A 17571-nucleotide genomic window follows, 5' to 3' on the forward strand; every position below is an offset into this window, starting at 1 on the left:
ATAGTTCGTATTTGTATCAAATTGTTCTATTTAGTGGATGTTGAGTTTCAATTTGTTATTTTGATATTATTTATTTTTAATTGTCCAGGATGCTTTTTTATTTTTATTTTTTTATATTATTAATATTGTTTTTGACGGCTAAAAGGCGTCAACAAAGAACACTTAAGTGTCAGGAATTATAATTTTTGATGGGTATAAAACATTGAGATAAGGGTTCACTGATAGTTTTTTGATTGGTTTGTGACGCTTTTTAGTTGTCAACGCACACTATTCGTTGACGACTAATAACCCGTCAAGTTTGAGGGTACCTTTTTAGACACTGGCACTCTTGACGCTTCTTGACCAGTCAGGAAATGGTTATGTTGACGCTTGTTAGCTGTCAACAAAGTGTGTTTTTCTTGTAGTGAATATATGAGTAAGCTTATATTCTATAATCCTAAAAATATCAATATAATAGTAACATAAAAACACACTGTTGATGCTCAAAATGGCCCGGCCAATATTGAGTCCAACTTAGTGATTAGATGTGCTGGGTCTTCAGCAGGGAAGAGGGCTAAGGCCCTTGGTGAAATAGGTTGGTGAGAGACCTGTAGAAGATAAAGTGGGAGAAGCAATCGTTAAGCTTCGGACACCGGTGTTGTGCCGGCCGAAGGCTCTCCGATGCCTAAATCAGTTACAGGTAGTAATTCTGGCAGAGTAACAGTAAAAGTGGGAGAATAGTTCTGCTTTTTACCTGGGTACTGTTCCTTATTTATAGGGAAGTGAAAGTGGGAACTTTGCACAAAGTTCCAATGTGGGACTTTGTGCAAGTCGTTGTGGTGGCGATACATGTCCTGGAGATTAGGTTTGGCAGCTGGGAGCTTCGGCAGGTGTCTAGCACCTCGGAAGTGTGTCTTCCTTCGGCATGGGAGAAGGCGTGGTTGCCTTGGTGCTAGTTGCTTTGATGCTGGGTCTGCTCGGTTCATTATGGTGTAAACAGTAGTCCCCCAAGTTCGCGGTCGAGAAGTAACTTCTGGGTTGGGAACTTGTGAGTTTTGTAATTGTAACCGAGCATTCCAGCTTCGTTGGGAGTCGTAGGGCACTCCCTAGTCCCCCAAGTTGGCAAGCTAGGAGTTGCGTCAACACAGGGTAGCTGGGTACCTGGGTACTTGGGCATGTCGCAGATAAGATGGGAGCTGGGTCCGTAGAAGGAGCCGGGTCCTTTCAAAATTTTGGAGGGACTCCAATTCTTCCAGGGCCCTTGCCGTTCGGCAAGGGTCTAGCTCCCTTTTTTTTTTTTTTTTGAATGGCCGGAACTTCGAAGAAGCCGGGTCATGAAAAGTTTGGACTCTCCACAATTTGTCCATGGCCCTTGTCGTTCGGCAAGGGTCTAGCCTTTTTTTTTTTTTTGAATGGCCGGGCCATTTGGAAATTTTTGGACGCTCCATAGTTAGTCCATGGCCCTTGCCGTTCAGCAAGGGTCTAGCTAATTTTTTTTTAAAATTTTTTTAATTTTTTAATTTTTATAGCTTGGGAGCTAGGCCTTCGAGGGAGCCGGGCCTTTCGAAAATTTAAGACTTTCCAAAATTTCTCCATGGCCCTTGCCGTTCGGCATAAGATGGGAACTGGGTCCATAGGAGAGCCAGACCTTCGAGGGAGCCGGGTCCTTTGAAAATTTTGGAGGGACTCCAATTCTTCCATGGCCCTTGCCGTTCGGCAAGGGTCTAGCTCCTTTTTTTTTTTTTCAATGGTCATTTTGGAAATTTTTTGACGCCCATAGTTTTTGGACGCTCCATAGTTAGTCCATTTTTTTTTTTTTTTTTTTTTTTTTTAAATTTATAGCTTGGGAGCTAGGCCTTTGAGGGAGCCGGGCCATTCGAAAATTTCAGACTTTCCAAAATTTCTCCATGGCCCTTGCCATTCGGCAAGGGTCTAGCTATTTTTTCTTTGAATGGCCGGGCCTTCTGGGGAGCCGGGTCGTTTTGAAAATTTTGAACTCTCCATAGTTCCTCCATGGCCCTTGCCGTTCGGCAAGGGTCTAGCCACACATTTTTGCTTTGAATGGCCGGGCCTTCGGCGGAGCCGGGTGGTTTTGAAAATTTTGAACTCTCCATAGTTCCTCCATGGCCCTTGCCGTTCGACAAGGGTCTAGCCACACACATTTTTTATTTTTTTTTTTGAATGGAGGTTGAAGGCTTTCTTGGATTGGGCCTTCGGCAAGTGGCTAGAGTTGGGCTCAAGGTTGGCTTCAGCAGGTAAGAAGGGCTAGGGTTTTGGGGGAGGGGGAGTATAAAAATAAGGGAGTGGTCATCATGCCGTTCGGCAGGGTTCATTCGGCAACTTTGGTAGGCTTTGGAATTGGGAGTAAACAAAACTTGGAGATTGGATCTTGCCGTTCGGCAAGTCCTTGGTGGTCTTCGGGTTGTCCTTCGGCAAACTTTGCAAACCGATCGGCAGGGGCAGCTTGAGGAAATTGAAGCCGTGCAGATTGTTCAAGTCCTTCGGCAGGTGGTTTTGGCAAGAAGAGCTGGGCGATGCAGCTATTTCGGCAAGACAGGATGCGCGGTGCAGCTGTTTCGGTAGGACAGCAGGCGCGGTGTTTCGGCAGGGCCTGGTGCTATCTGAGGTGGCTGTCGAGGGGCTGTGGTGCTGTGCAGATTCGGCAGGTTTTGGCCGAGGTGCAGTTGAAGTGCGGCTGAGATCAAAGGGGAGCTGCGACTGGTCTTGTCGTTCGGCAAGAGGCTTCGGTCGAAGTGGCTGGCAATTGTTTCGGCAGGCGGCAGCGAGGCTGTGCTGTCCGAGGAGCTGTGGAGGTGCTGCGCAGGCTCGGCAAGACTCCTTCGGCAGTCGCTGTAGCTGGAGCTCGGGATTGGAGTCTTCGACAGGCTCTGCTCAGGTTCGAGTTAAGGTGATTGGGAGCTTCATTTTTTTGTTTGCTCAGCCTTTGCCGTTCGGCAAGGGTGTGGTTTGGTGTGATTGTGAGCCGAGGCCCAGTGCTGTCCGAGGAGCTAGACTTTCGGCACGTCAGGGTTGAGCTAGACCGTCCATACTCGGCAGGTGAGTCCTCCATTTGTTGTTGCCCGGGCCTTGCCGTTCGGCAAGCCCAACTAAAGTATGTTGTGAAATTGGTTTGGGTGTCTTGATAAAATTTGAGCTTAGCCTTGTAGTAGGATTGGGCTTATGAAGTGGGCTAGCACACTTGAAATTTTGGGGACTCCATTTTGTTTTGCACGGGCCTTGCCTTTCCCCAACTTTTTGTTTGTTTGTGTATTTTGAAAATTGAATTTCAAATGGTGTGTAGGTACAAGGGATTTAGGAGGGAAGATGAAAGGGTGTTAGGGTTTGCTCGTGAATCGAGGCGTGGTACCCTTCGTTGGCTATTTAATAGGAACTTGGGGTGGTGAAGGCACCACACTTGAGTTGAGTTGAGAAAAGTTGTGAGAATTTGAAGGAGAGGAGAGGCGATTTCCGGCGATTAGTTTGTGGTGGTGCTTGTGGCTGAGGTGATTTCCGGCGATCCTTTCGTGGTGCTACGAACAAGGTTAGACCTTATTTCGCTTGAACTTTTGAATTGAAATGTCTTGTTTTGCATGAACATGTTGAAGGCTAGGAAGAACACATTGAACATGAGCATGAACATCATGAACACGTTGAACATATGTATGAACATGTTGAATTCTTGCCTGGCATGAAGATTTGGCAAATTTTTGTTGTTGTGGTTCGATCTTCTCTGCATGTGCATTAGTTCCTTTTTCTTGTTTTTGCATATTGTAGATGTCTGAAAGTTCTGATAGAGAAAGTCCTGACCCCCCTGCCTTTGGTGGGGATGATACTGAGAGTGAAGAGCCCAGCCAATATATATGTTCTGAAGAGGAGAGTTCAGAGACAGAGGGTCTGGTAGAAGGCACTATAGAAAGTAGGATGATAGGGCCTGGGGGTGAGAGGGGTGAGCCATCCGAAGACTCTGGGTCAGCTGCATATAGGGAGATGCAGAGAAATTATATAGAGTTAGAGGCCATAGCAAACCGGGTTCTAGCCTTGCCTCAAACGCAAGAGGTGGGTTCGAGCAACCAGGCATCACCATCAGGGTCTGTGGGTATAGCCGTGGCTTCGGTTTCAGAGGGTTTGGACATTCGGGTCGGTGTCCCGTTGCCGAGGCGGAATACGCTTACAGAAGCAAAATTGGCCCAGCTGCGGACAGATTTTAGTGTGCCAGCCTATGTGGGCTTGAGGTTACCCACTGAGGCTGATGTAGTCAGGTATCCCTCGGATGGCTCCGTGATGATTTTCACAGATATGTATCGGCACGGCTTCAGACTACCCTTTCATCCGTGGGTGCAGATGATGTTGGCTAAGTTGGGGTATGCGTCGGGGCAATATAATCCCAACTTCTGGATTCTTCTGCATGGGGTGTATATTGCTTGGTGGTTGGCTGGGTTGGGGGAGCCAACGTTTGAGCAGTTCATGTACCTATCCTCCATTTTGAAGCAGCAGGGGAATTTTGGCTGGGTACAGGCTAATTGCCGAAAGGCGAGGGAGAGGGGCTATTTTATTGGACACAAGCCCACAACGCAAAAGTCCTGGAGGAATAGGTGGTGCATGGCCTATGGGGACTGGATGTCATTGGACCTATGCCAGAAGGCAAGGGCCAAGTCAAATATGCAGTTGTGGCCGTAGACTACTTCACACAATGCGTTGCAATATCTATTTTATAAAACTAAAAAATACAAATGCAATTTCTATTATATAAGCCTAAAAATGCCAATATTAGAATAACTTTAAAATACACATTATTATAGTTTCTATTTCTATAGAATTGGTTTTTGTTTTTGTTGACATCATTGATATCTACATTGTTTTGTTATAGAGTAGTAGTTTATTGTTGTTGTTGGTTTTTTTTTTTTTTTTTTTACATAATTGATATGTACATTTTCTATTATATAAACCTAAAAAATACCAATATAATATAAATAAGGGTTCAAAACTTATAAATTTTTGTAACTTTAAATTGATCTATTAATGTATAGCCTTAGCATCAGGAATTTGAAAGCGTGAATCGGTGTTGAAATGAATAAAAAAAAAAATTTAAAAGAAACCTTTGACTGTTAATATAAATATTATGTAATTGTAATAATATCATAAAAACAAGGTTTGCGTAGTAATTTGTGATTGAGGCTTCCTCCTTGAGGGTCAAGGTTCGAGTCCCTTCAAGTACACAAAATTTTCCATTTTTTAAGGGTGAATAAAGGCTAGTGGTGGGGTAGCGATAACTAGCCGGAAATGGGTCACCAGACATGTGTTATAGAGTAATTGACTTCAAATAAATTTCTTAAAATATAAAAGGAGTGGCAATGCGTGTAATTTTGAGGTTTTTTATATTAAATTATTGTAAAATTGGATAGTATATTTTAGACATGAGCTTTGCCAAGTTAGCTATAGCAGATGAACTCCTTACTCTGCACCCAAGTTCGAATCCCCAAAATGATGGGATTGATAGTGGAAGGACTCCAAAATGATAGGATTAGTAAAGTTACTCGTTTGACTAATTATTTTGTTAATGGGAATTGATTAATTAATTTCTTATATATGAAATTTTTTTTTTTTTTTGGCTCTTCAGTTAAAAAGATGGAATTGAATTTGCTGGCCCACTCCTTTTTATAATAATTTTTTTTAATAACCCTTTCACTCTCATAAATAAATAAATAAAATTACAAAAACCCTAACTACAGCCACTCGCTGCTTTTCTCACCTTCGTCTTCTTCTTTTTTTTTTTTTTCCGTTAGCTAATTCAATCGGTGCTTACAATCACTTGAATTGTCACTTTCTCTGATAATCTGCTTGTGGCTTAGAATCAATCATTCCACTTGTTTCACAACAAGCATCCATTAACTCTTTGATGTATATGACATCCTTTAGGTGATCTAGGATGTCCCACAAGTTTACCTTTCAAACTATAAAGTTCTAAACTTTATAACAATTTCAATCTCATTACCGTTCAATTGGACTTATAAAATATTTTGTTATCCTTGAGGTTACGACGTAAGGAGGGATTTCGATGACTTATCATAATTGAGATATCTTGTAAAGAAAACTCTTTATCTCTTAAGAGGTATCTTGTTTAAGCATTAACCCTTCATAACAATTAAAAGAGTGTCGATGCCCTCTAAATGATTTTCCTTTTCTTTGCTTCCTTGAAATCCTAAATCCCTTGGATTTCAGACTTAGTAAAGTCCAACCGTGCGATCAATGGTGAATGCTATAAAAAGACAATGGATACCATTCCATTCATTATCTTATACAACTCATGATCTCCATTCTAGTTCATAAATTAGACTGTTTGGATTTCTCAATTTCTAGATGCAACTCATAGGTAAGAATTGGAACCTTTAAAGAACCACACATTGCTTATCCTATGAATATTATCTTGGTTGTGAAATCTAAACCTTTTAGAAATCAATCTTGTATTAGATTTATCATATCTCAATATTCTGAACAATTAATGTAAGAACAATTTCATGCATTCATCTCACAAAGCATATAGATATCAAACTTCATATTACCATAATACGAATACTCATATATAAAGCAAATTAGTGATTATGTCATACAATCCATAAAACTATCTTCTAAAACATGAAGATAGCAAGTAAGTTCTTTATAAATGCCAAAAACCAAATAAACTAAATAAGCTCATAAGTTCTAAAGATATCCATAAACAAATAAAGGCTTGCTTGATGATTCTGAATCCCAGCAATCTTCATCTCTATGAGCTTACTACTTGTTCTTAGTCTGTGCAACAACATGACATACAATAGATCATTGTTTGTTAGACTCAAGTAAGGTATAAATATTTGCTTAGAACTTTACTGACAGATTAAACTGTACCTTCAGCTCAGTTGTCCTTTAGGCTAGCTAAGTAAGGCCGACAATTCCTTTTCCAGTGTCCGTCTTTCCCTCAATGGAAACACTATCCTTTCGCCTCTTTTCCTTCTTCCTGTTTCTTCTTGACTCCTCCCTTGGGTTTGAGTTTAGGGTTCCATTTCTTCTTCTTGCTGACATTGAATTTGTCTTTACCCTTATTATTGGGCTTAGCAGAAGAAGTTGAACCCTTCTCAAAAACAGCAATGGTCTCATCTGTCCTTCTCTCTTGAAGGTCTTTTCAGCATTCACACACATGTTCAGCAGCTCTGAGAGAGGGTGCTCTATCTTCCCCATGTTGTAGTGCATAACAAAATGGGAGAAGGAATTAGAAAAGGACTCAAGGAAGATGTTGGTGGCCAAGTTGCGGTCCAGTGGACTGTTAAGACTTTCCAACTGCTCAGTGAGTCATATCATCTTCAATCTATGTTGGTGGACTAGGGCTTCCTTAACCATCTTGGTCTTCAAAAGCTCACATACAGCACTGAAGTGTCTGTTGCGTGTACCATCTCTATAAAGCTCTTGGAGATGGGATATCATGTCAGCAGCATGCATCATATGCTCATGCTATTTCTGGAGCTCCTCATTCATCTAAGCCAAAATGTAGCACTTGGCCTAACAGTCATCATCCACGTGCTTGTCATACTTAGCACATACTTCCTGAGAAGCATCTTTAGCAGGGGGCTTTATGTCAGGAGCTTGCTCTAGTACGTACACAATCTTCTCGATAGTCATGAATATTTTGAGATTGCGGTACCATGTTGGAAAGTTATGTCCCTCTAGACAATATTTGTCCAGGAGTTTGGCAAATGTGTTCCCATACATATCTACAAATACATATAGCTAAGTATTAAATTGATTTTAGATTTACCATTGACTTGGGTCTTTAAGTCAAAAGGTAACCCCCACTATTTTTGGCAAATTCTCATATCCCTCAAGATGGAATATGAGATTTTTGGCTAAAACTCTTAGTGGGATGGGAGGCTCCCTATTATCTGGATCACCGTACCATAATAAGATCTAAGGATACTTCGGACAATAAAGAGAAGGCACGCTTGCCTCTTCACATCTTGATGTGATTACCCATTCATTTGGCCTCTAGCAAATGTGAACCCCCGAATGTTATCGTGAAGTTCCATTTTACTAGTTAAGTCTTAGCTCACCATGCTTGCTTAGTGTAGGAATCAAACATGAAACCTCCTCATATTAGAATGTTGGCCTATGCTTTTTCCTACCTTTGCAACATCAAATGCATGAAATGGATCCCTCCTAAACATGCGTTGTTGCTGTCAACTTCCCCATCTTTGAGGCAAGCCTTCACAAGTGTCATGCTCATTTGGAATCCGTCATGGTGGAAGGCCACGCAAAGGACATCAAGAATGCCTTTTGTTTATCGACTTAATGTTATCAATTGATTGAGGGAGTTTTGGGTCACATTTTTTATCTTGTTAAACACTTTAATCGTTTTGACAACATATTGTCCTAGGACAACTATTACTCCATTTAAACATATTTATAGTTACACTATACTCCCACTATTTTGTTTCAAAAACTCAAATCAATTTCATAAAACTATTTTATCTTAAAATAGGAATATGTGTCACTATTAACGAAATACATTTTGCATTTCTTAAGTATGGTTAAATAGTGGTTAAATAGTTGTCTATATGCTCATGGATGATTATGGACTTCTCATTTTCAATTCAACATCGAGCCAAGTTGTTGAATCTAGGTCTTTGGCGGGTGATTGATTTTATTACGCATTTTAACTTCTTTAAAACATTCATGGTTGAAGGGCATTGGACCCAAGACTATTCTCAAAGTCTCTAACTAATCCTCTTTCTCCTTTGTCTCCTTGGGCTTCCTTCTTCCTTATCTCTGTAGAAGACTCAAGGCTCAATGGACCTTGAGGGAATTGTGTTTGGAAGGGGATAGAGACTACATAAGAGAATGAGAGAGGAGAAGCATGCAAACTTCTATTTAATTTACAAACCAATCGCTAATTTAAGCAACCTCAAAAATAAAATTAGTTACAATCTATCCATTCAATCAAACCCATTCATCTAATGATTTCATGGCCAATCACATAGCTCAATTTGGTTTTTGGGGCCTTAAGTCCAAAATCATCCTTATTCCAATCATTTAATCAAATTAAACAATAAAGGATATGATACATTAAACAATTGAGACTTTAGAACCTATGGGCTTATTTCTAATGGAACATTTAAATCAAACATAAAATTTTAATGTTTCACTAAAAGACAAAAACAGTTTTGTTTTTAATGTATTAGGGCAAATTTGCAATTTCAAAAGTTATGGGCCAAAATTGAAAATACTACATTTTTAATTTGGACCCAACATTTTTGTGTTAATGCATGAAGACCCAAAATGGGTCTCCCTAATGTGTCTGCCGAAATTTGCAAGGGGAGGAGAGGTTTTGTATGTATGGTCTCACTTGTCATGACATTCCAAATTGTATCCATAAAGCATCTTTATTCTCATTGGCCAATTTCAAAAGATGAAATGGCAATGGAAGACACAAGGTACAACCCTATGGCCCTTGTCACAAAATGTTTTTGACTAACATGTAACCATCATATCTCATACAATTCCATGAATCAAAAAGCAATATTCTCTAGGGATCAACAATAACTTTTCATGAAAATCTCAAGAACATAAAAAACATTCTTATTCTTTCAAAACCTTTTTATAAAATCATATAAAATCCTAAAATCTTGGAAAAATCCTATTTGTGTTTAGAATTTCAAGACCAACACAACAATGTATATTAGATAAGCATGAAAAACACACAAGACCAAAAAGCCCAATGATGCAACCACCCCCTTCTCCATTTTGAAAAATCTCTTACATGCAACATCCAAAATTCCAAGTATCAAGCATACATGTGAGTCAATCATGGAAGATATGACATGTTATAACATTTATAACCATGAAACTAAGCCCATATTCTTTCTAAGACTCAAAAGGGTGCACCTTTTCATATTCGTCACTCACCAACGGTAAAAAAAAATTCAAATTCTTGGGCTGACGCCAGTCTGCCGTCAATGTTGACGTCACATCCCTTAGGCAGGAGAACGGGCTGATTTTGCCGTGGGCCTTGCCCAGATTGGTGGTCCCCACGCCTTGCCCGGGCTTCATTTGTGTGTTGGAAGAGCCTTCGCTGACCTAGGCCCCCTCTTGCTCGGACTAGGGTGCAATGCTGGGAATGCTCTTAGATATCTTAATGGGTTATGTGCACCTAGGCTATTGCAAAGCCCAATTTATTCATTATTTTTTGCATTTTGCATTTTTTATTGGTATTTACATAGGTATGTGTCTTTTAAAGGTATGTAGAACCTCAAAGGGAAAAGTCTGTCATTTCCATTTTTTTAATATTCGTGCATGTTTTTCTATTTTTTTATACTCGAAAACCCTCAATACTTAAAGGCATGACATCTTCTCGTTAGAACATAGTAAACTATACCTAACATACTTTTTCAATGATATATACAGTTATTGGCATGCCAATACTTACGTCAAGCACTTCGCAGTCGAAACACAAAATAAATGCAACTAACACACATGTTATATCTATTCTTTACTATTTCAAAAAGTTGTCAATGGTTTGCTAGTGCTTGATGCCCAAGATATCCTTTTCCCGACACACTAAAATTAAGTATATTATGATTTGATTACTGCCTTACTTTTCTCATATTAGATTACGTCTTCAAAATTTATTGTAGCTAGATAGATAGAGATGAATTTTCAATTACCAACTAGTCATAATACTAAAAATCATTTAGCACTTCTCTAAAAAGTTATTATAATCAGATAATGAGCATAGCAGTCATAAGCTTCTCGAATATGAGAATCAAATTCGACATTATTTTATGACAATACGAAAAACAACTTTTTTGCTAAATATAAAACAACGGATGATAAACCCCCACATAAAATCAACCAAACACCCCTTCCCCCCATAAAACAACTAACAAAAAAGAAAAAAATTTGGTGTCATAGCAAAACAGACAACATTAATGAACCTCTCTCTCTCTCTCTCTCTCTCTCTCTCTCTCTCTCACTAACAAGCACGCCTCACTCGACTTCGTCCTAATCCAGATCCATGGGCACAAGAAACAGTCGCAGTAGCACTGCCATCCCTATCAACATTTGAAGTGCCACCATCACTAGTAGCTTCCATAGTGGTGGGATCAAAAGATGCCTTATTTCATGCCACATGAGGCAGAGCGAGAGCCTTCTCGAGAATTTCCTTCTGTCCCATTATCCCAATCAGTCGGTTATATGAAAATTGACTCCCATCCTTATTCACCCTTGAATCTAGGGTTTCGCTCTCTGATTCCCAAATTTCATCATTAGAAACGTTCAAATTAGAGAGATTGGCTCGCATGTCTTGGAAACGATGTTGCCCGTTGACACAATAGAGCTTCTTGTCCTTGGGTCATGACAAAGACAGTGGCATCTATCCCAGTCGTCTCTTTTAAGTCACGGATTTCCTTTGATAAAACCATAAATTTACGACGCAGTCGATTTTTATTTTGGTTCATGTTTCGGCTCAGTTGAGATTGTTTGGATGTGTTTTTGGAGATAATGTTGACATTCATGATGGCTGAAGATGATGGAGGTATTAGGGTAATACCTATATCAAAGAAATTAGAAAAAGGTCTGTTATGATTTAAGAACCAAGCCTAGCGATGTATTTTATAAAAGAGGTTCTGAATGTACAACGTATATTTCCGTCTTTGCTGCTGCAATATAATTGCTTTTGTGCATATGGGTGGAATCAAATTTTTTATGCTATATTTGTCATTGTTAAAAAGGAAATTTGTACTACCTACCTAAACACAAAAAAAGAAATTATGCTACTTACCCAAAAACCCAAAAAAGAAAATTGTAATAATGTGTCGGATATTTTCATTTATGTATGTAAATTCTAGCGTACCTTGGCCATTATGCCTTAATGACAAAAAGTTTGAAATTTAGTGACTTACGTGTTTAGAGGCTGGTGGTGGGATTTTATTTGGCCCATGAGCTAGGGCTCGGCCATGAGCTCATGGTCGCAAACAATTCTCAAGTGGGAGTTAAATTCAAAAAGCTCCATGGGCATTTTTGGACAAAGGGAGACAATTCATAACCCTACACACCCCAATAGTCTCAAAGCAACAACTGTTACTCTCTCTTTCTCTGTCTATCACAAACTACTACAAGAAAAATGACGGATTGGGTATTTTTGGGGAATGGTATGGGTTGAGGAGTGGAACATTTTTTAAGAAAATGGCAGAGATTGGTAGCCAGACGATGATGGTACATGCGTGGAGGGCGGGATTTGCAGGATTTTATATAGTTAACATTAGAAAAACATAGCTCCAGGTTTTAGTGAAAAAGAGAACATAAGTTAAGTAGCTCTAGTCTTACTTTGAGCCTGGCTAAGGTGTTAGGATCTTAGTTGCATGCTTTTTGAATTAAGTAGGTTTCTATGATGACTTTCTTCCTTCTAGTTCTCTAAACTCTCTCCTTTTAAGCTGCTACTCAGACGTTTATTGATTCCTATGACAATGAAAGCTTGTAATTCAAATATGTTTTGCTTTAACTTTTTTGTTCATTAGAAACTCACAAGTGAATCGAATAGCATATGAACTTGTGGTTAATTCAGACCAACTGAATTATAGTGATTGTGCCTTCTTACCAAAGGAGTCAGGACCTCTAGTCAGCTAGTAATAAGGCCCATCCAACGATCATGGGAATAAGGTCTCATTGGAATTATCAAATGAGGAGAACAGAAGCTATTGTATTGTTGTGGGTTATTGGCATTCTATGAGTGCTTCTTATTGCTATTCTGTTAATAGAATATTGTACTCTTTTTAGATTCTTTCAAAATATGATTTAGTTGTGATCCTCACCCCTATATATGACAATTAATAGTGCTTACTGAGCTGCTGTAGCTCTCCCTTTCTTGTGCCTTCCAGATTAGCTCAGATTAGAGGTTGACTTGTTTTTGACCTGTTGGCTGCATGATAGAGGAGCTTGTTATTATCTGAAGAACTTTCAATATTTTGTAAAGGATAATGTTTGTATTTTTACAAAATTAGTGAAATACCCAATTGTAGACATGAAACTATAAATATACCCTACATGATTTAATACATATAAACACACCCAAAACACACCCAATTGTAGAAAGCTGTCGATTTTTGTATTTTATTTTCTATGTTAGATTACGTTTTTGACCTTTTGGTTCGAATATTTTGAAACATGCCCAAAACTCGCCAGCTAGGATAGGAATTTCTTGAAATTTGGTGACCTCGTAACAGAAACCTGTTTGGCAGCCTCAACAGATCGAATATTCCAAGCGAGCTTCGTTCACTTCTTCGAACGAAGGAAGCTTCGTTCATCTCTTTGAACGAAACGAGTTTCGTTCACCTCTTCGAACGAAGCTCAGTATGATGTGGTTCCAGATCTTCTTTTTCGATTCTTCTGAGCTTAGTATGGCGTAGATTGGAGTTCTATTGCTTCAATTTCTTTTTCTTTCTTGTTTGATTTGGTGATTTTTGGATTGATATGCGCTGCATGAGACTCGATTGGAGCTTGGTGAGATCTGTGATCTTCGATTTTTGAGGTATTCGATTTTTTCTTGTGAATTCATATTCGTTTTTGGAGGTATTCGATTATATTGTAGTCTGCTTTTTGGTGATTTGATGCTCGATTAATTAAGTTGCTGATTAGGTTTTCGTTTCTTTTTGTTTATAATTTGGATTGATTTCAGATTCGTTTTGATTGTGGATTTGCTCTTGTGTTTTGGTTTGAGCTGTGGTGAAAAATTTGTGTTATTCGATTTAATTGAGGTATGCTTTTTCAGTTGAATCTGAGTATATTCGTGTTTTTTCTGTTTATGCGCTATTGGTTTTTGAGTCGACTATAATTCACTGTTAATGCACTCGGCATCCACTGTTATTACTAGTAGTCATTTTTGTTTTGTTTGTTGTTTTTTTGTAGAGATATATATGGATGATTCGAGAGTGGCGAAGTGCACCTATGGTGCTGGAACTTTAATGCTTATTTTGTCTTCAACTACTACTTTTGATTGGTTGTCCAACGAGTTGTGTAGTAGGTTTAAGCTTAAGTTAGGTCATTTTGAGTTGAGGTACTCTTTTATGGATTGCTCCAATTGTTTGTTGGAATCGGACGATGATTTGAAAATCATGTTTATGTTATGTGGACTGATGAAGGATCAATTAATTCACATTGCTGTTAGGGATAAGGCTGTAGTGAATCATGTTCAAACTGTTAATACGAACATGATTGCTTCTCCTTTTTTGTTGGAGTCTGCTCCTAACAATTACAGTTTTGCACAAGATGAGGATACATGTAAAGATTCAAGTCAAACTGGTAGTATTGTTGATTCAAGTGCTGCTTCTTCTTCTTGTTTGAGTATGGATTTTGATGGTATTAGCAGTGAGTTTGGAAATGAATATTTAGGCAAATATGGTAGTTGTGGAGGGCGTAAATATTTGTCTACTGATTGGGAGGGTTATATTACTCATGAGGGTCAGAAGTTTGAGGGTGGAGTTTGTGAATTCCGTGATAAGTTGGCTAAGTACGCGATTGAGAATGGTTTTAAGATGAAGTATTTGAAGAATGAGCCTCGTCGTGTTACTGCTGTGTGTGCTAAGAAGGAATCAAATGGCTGTGAGTGGAATGTGCATGCTGTTAAGTCTAATGTAAATGGATTTTTCTATATTAAGAATTTAAATAATGTACACAGTTGTAGTGGTTTGATCCGTGAGAAGAGAAATAAGGCAATGGGGTCTCGTTTGGTGTCTTCAATTGTCAAAGATAAAGTTCGTAGCAATCCTTTGGTAAGGCCTATTGAGCTAATTACTGATTTGAAAGAAAATTATGGATTGGATGTCCCTTATCATGTTGCGTGGTATGGGAAGGAGTCGGCTACTAAGGAGTTACATGGTGATGAGGAGTTGTCTTATGCTCACCTGCCTTGGTATGTTGATGTTTTGAAGGCCAGCAATGTCGGGTCTCATTGTGTGCTTGACTGTGGCGAGGATGGTTCTCGTTTCCAGCGGATCTTTATATGTTATAAGGCCTCCATTGATGGTTTTCGATGGTGTAGGCCTATGCTGTTTATTGATGGTACTTTCGTTACAAACAAGTACAAGGGTACTCTTCTAGGAGCTACTGCAAAGAATGGGAATAAAGGTATGTAATGTAAATGATTTAGTTGTTGACTTCCATTGAGTAGTATGAACAGTATAGGTATGCAAATGTAAATGCTGTAGTTGTTGACTTCCAGTTAGTGGTATGAACAATTGTCATACTGTTTGTTGACTTCCATTGAGTGGTATGAACAGTTTCTATACTGTTCATACCCTGCATCTGAGTATTTTTATGCATTGTAGTTTTACTCTGCTTCATGTGGTAACACTGTTAGCTCTTGCAATGTTCAAACTAACTAATATATTTCTCTGTTTTTTGTAGAGGTATTCCCTTTTGCCTTTGCTATTGTATCCGGTGAAACTTCTGACAATTGGAGATGGTTTCTGCAAAGGATATCTGAAGTTTTGGTGGATGAAGGTAGGCAACTTACATTCATTTCTGATAGGCATGGTGCTATTATCGATGCTGTTAGGACTGTTTTTCCTGCTTCTGCCCATGGTTTTTGTCTATATCATTTGAAAGAGAACTTGAAAAAGAAGTATCCGCATTCTGTTGGTTCCTCTTTCAAGGATCATATTTTATGGCTTTTTTTGTAAGTTGTTGTATGCACCGACTGTTGAGGAATATCAAGATATTTTGAAAAAATTAAGAGATGATGGCGGTTCAAAAATAATTGATAAGTTTTTGGCTGATCTCCCTGTCCAAAATTTTGCTAATGCATTTTTTCCGGGAAAGAGGTATGGGGAGGTTAGTAATGCCTTGTCCGAGTCGTTTAATTCATGGGTTAAGGATGTGCGTAGGCTTCCAATTTATGAGATGATTGACACTATTAGGGTCAAAATGATGGAGATGATTTCTAGGAGGAAGCTTGCATCCGAGAAATGGTGTAGTGTTTTGTGTCCGGTTATTGAGGATGAGTTGAAGAATTTAGCTGCAAAGGGTCGTCATTGGAGGATATGTCGCGCGAGTGAATCTATATTTGAAGTTCATGCTGATTTGAGTGTTATGGTCAATTTGGACGAGAGGTTTTGCTCCTGTTATCAGTGGCAATTGCTTGGGTTTCCGTGTCAGCATGCGATTCAAGTTATCCAACATTCCGGGTTATGTTTGTATAACTTTGTTGATGAGTATTACAAGGCAGACTTTTATAGGGCTACTTATGCAACCCCTATATTTCCTATACCTGATATTGAGAAGCCTCCTGCTGGAGATGTTTTTCTTCTTCCTCCGCATACAAGAAAGCCTCCGGGACGACCTCCGACAAAGCGCTTCAAGTCAAGCAGTGAAACTACAAGGCAGTTGAAGTGCAAGAGATGCGGTTCTTGTGATCGTCATAATAGGAGGACTTGCAAGGCTCCTATTTGATGTAAAGGTTTTGGAGTATAAAGACTTGAATGAGAGTAGTTAGTCTTTAACTAGTTAAAGTGCTATGTGATTGATTAGTGACAATCATAGTTGAAAGGAATAGAAATTGATATGCAAGTTGTTAATACGGTGAAATAGCAGTCACTGCATATGAATACTGTTTGAATTTTCGGTATTAATACATAATATGTACCATTTTTGGTATTTTGGAAATTTTGGTTTTGAAGTTTGATATGAATTAAGCATTACTGCTGTTTGAATAATCTATAAATGAAGGAACACTGTTTTAATACCCACTGTTTATGTCATTGTTGAAATTAAAAGATAGTTCTATGACATGGTATTAACAATTTATTTCTATCAAATAGGATTAACATTGTATTGAGAGTGCGTTGTTATTTGTTGGAGTTCACCTTTTTAGTTGTTTTAGTGTTATGGAGACCATTATTTCAGGTTACATACACTGTTAATTCACGTAAATAAACTGATTTTTGAATAAGTACATAACTTGAATTTGAAAATCACTTTACTTCAATGTTCTAAACCTACACAAGTCCTAAGAAACTACAATATAAGCAAGAATTTTTGCAAAATATTTGATTACAACTTCATTCCTTTGCATTTCTCTCCTCTTTCTTTGATGGAAATCCAACTTCTTTCATTGCTCATAATTTTCATGAGGACTTCTTTTCTCATTTCCCAGACCTTTTCTTTGTTGAAATCTGATTCTATTTGTTGGTCTTTGGAAAGCTGCTTCATGAAGTGCATGACAAAGACGCCACAATCATTGCTGCATAATAGAGATACGCATGCAGGAGTTGGTTCAGTATTTTTTTTCAGTTGAATAGGATTAAAGTTTCACTGTTATTGCGTAACTTACGAATTGTTTGCTTGTTGGGGACATTCTCTGTTCTCAGTCAGCTTGAAGTTAGTAGTATCATGACGAATCAGATACTTCAATGTCTGAGCATATTCTGGTGTAAGTTTGTTGCTGGCAAGCATTTTTGCTATCATTCTAGCTGAAGCTTCATTAAGCCCTCTCGGCTTCTTGGCATCAAAATCAGGAATTTGGACGAGTTTTGTTTTCAGTGATGCTGCAGCACATTCCTTAAGAAGACAGAG

General features: G+C 38.7%; 1 protein-coding gene and 1 long non-coding RNA gene across 2 annotated transcripts; both read left to right on the forward strand.

Moving 5' to 3' along the window:
• The first annotated feature begins 13266 nt into the window (after nt 1-13266).
• LOC117619583 lies at nt 13267-14091 on the forward strand. Its single transcript, XR_004584588.1, has 3 exons — nt 13267-13531; nt 13679-13757; nt 13909-14091. It is a non-coding gene; the product is annotated as an uncharacterized LOC117619583 (long non-coding RNA).
• An 18-nt stretch (nt 14092-14109) lies between these two features.
• Nucleotides 14110-16449, forward strand: LOC117618026. The gene is made up of 3 exons (XM_034347656.1): nt 14110-15126; nt 15406-15635; nt 15682-16449. The coding sequence occupies exons 1-3, from the start codon at nt 14115-14117 to the stop codon at nt 16447-16449; spliced, it is 2010 nt and encodes a 669-aa protein (XP_034203547.1). The 5' UTR covers nt 14110-14114.
• The last annotated feature ends 1122 nt before the right edge of the window (nt 16450-17571 follow it).

The sequence above is a fragment of the Prunus dulcis genome, chromosome 2 (genome assembly GCF_902201215.1).
Source record: "Prunus dulcis chromosome 2, ALMONDv2, whole genome shotgun sequence".
NCBI classification, from domain to species: Eukaryota; Viridiplantae; Streptophyta; class Magnoliopsida; order Rosales; family Rosaceae; genus Prunus; species Prunus dulcis.

Coding starts and splice junctions, on each gene's coding strand:
- LOC117618026 (XM_034347656.1), top strand. CDS start 14,115: ATGTTTATGTTATGTGGACTGATGAAGGATCAATTAATTCACATTGCT. Junction 15,127..15,405: donor TGCAAAGAATGGGAATAAAG/GTATGTAATGTA, acceptor TGTTTTTTGTAG/AGGTATTCCCTTTTGCCTTT. Junction 15,636..15,681: donor AAAAGAAGTATCCGCATTCT/GTTGGTTCCTCT, acceptor TTTTTTTGTAAG/TTGTTGTATGCACCGACTGT.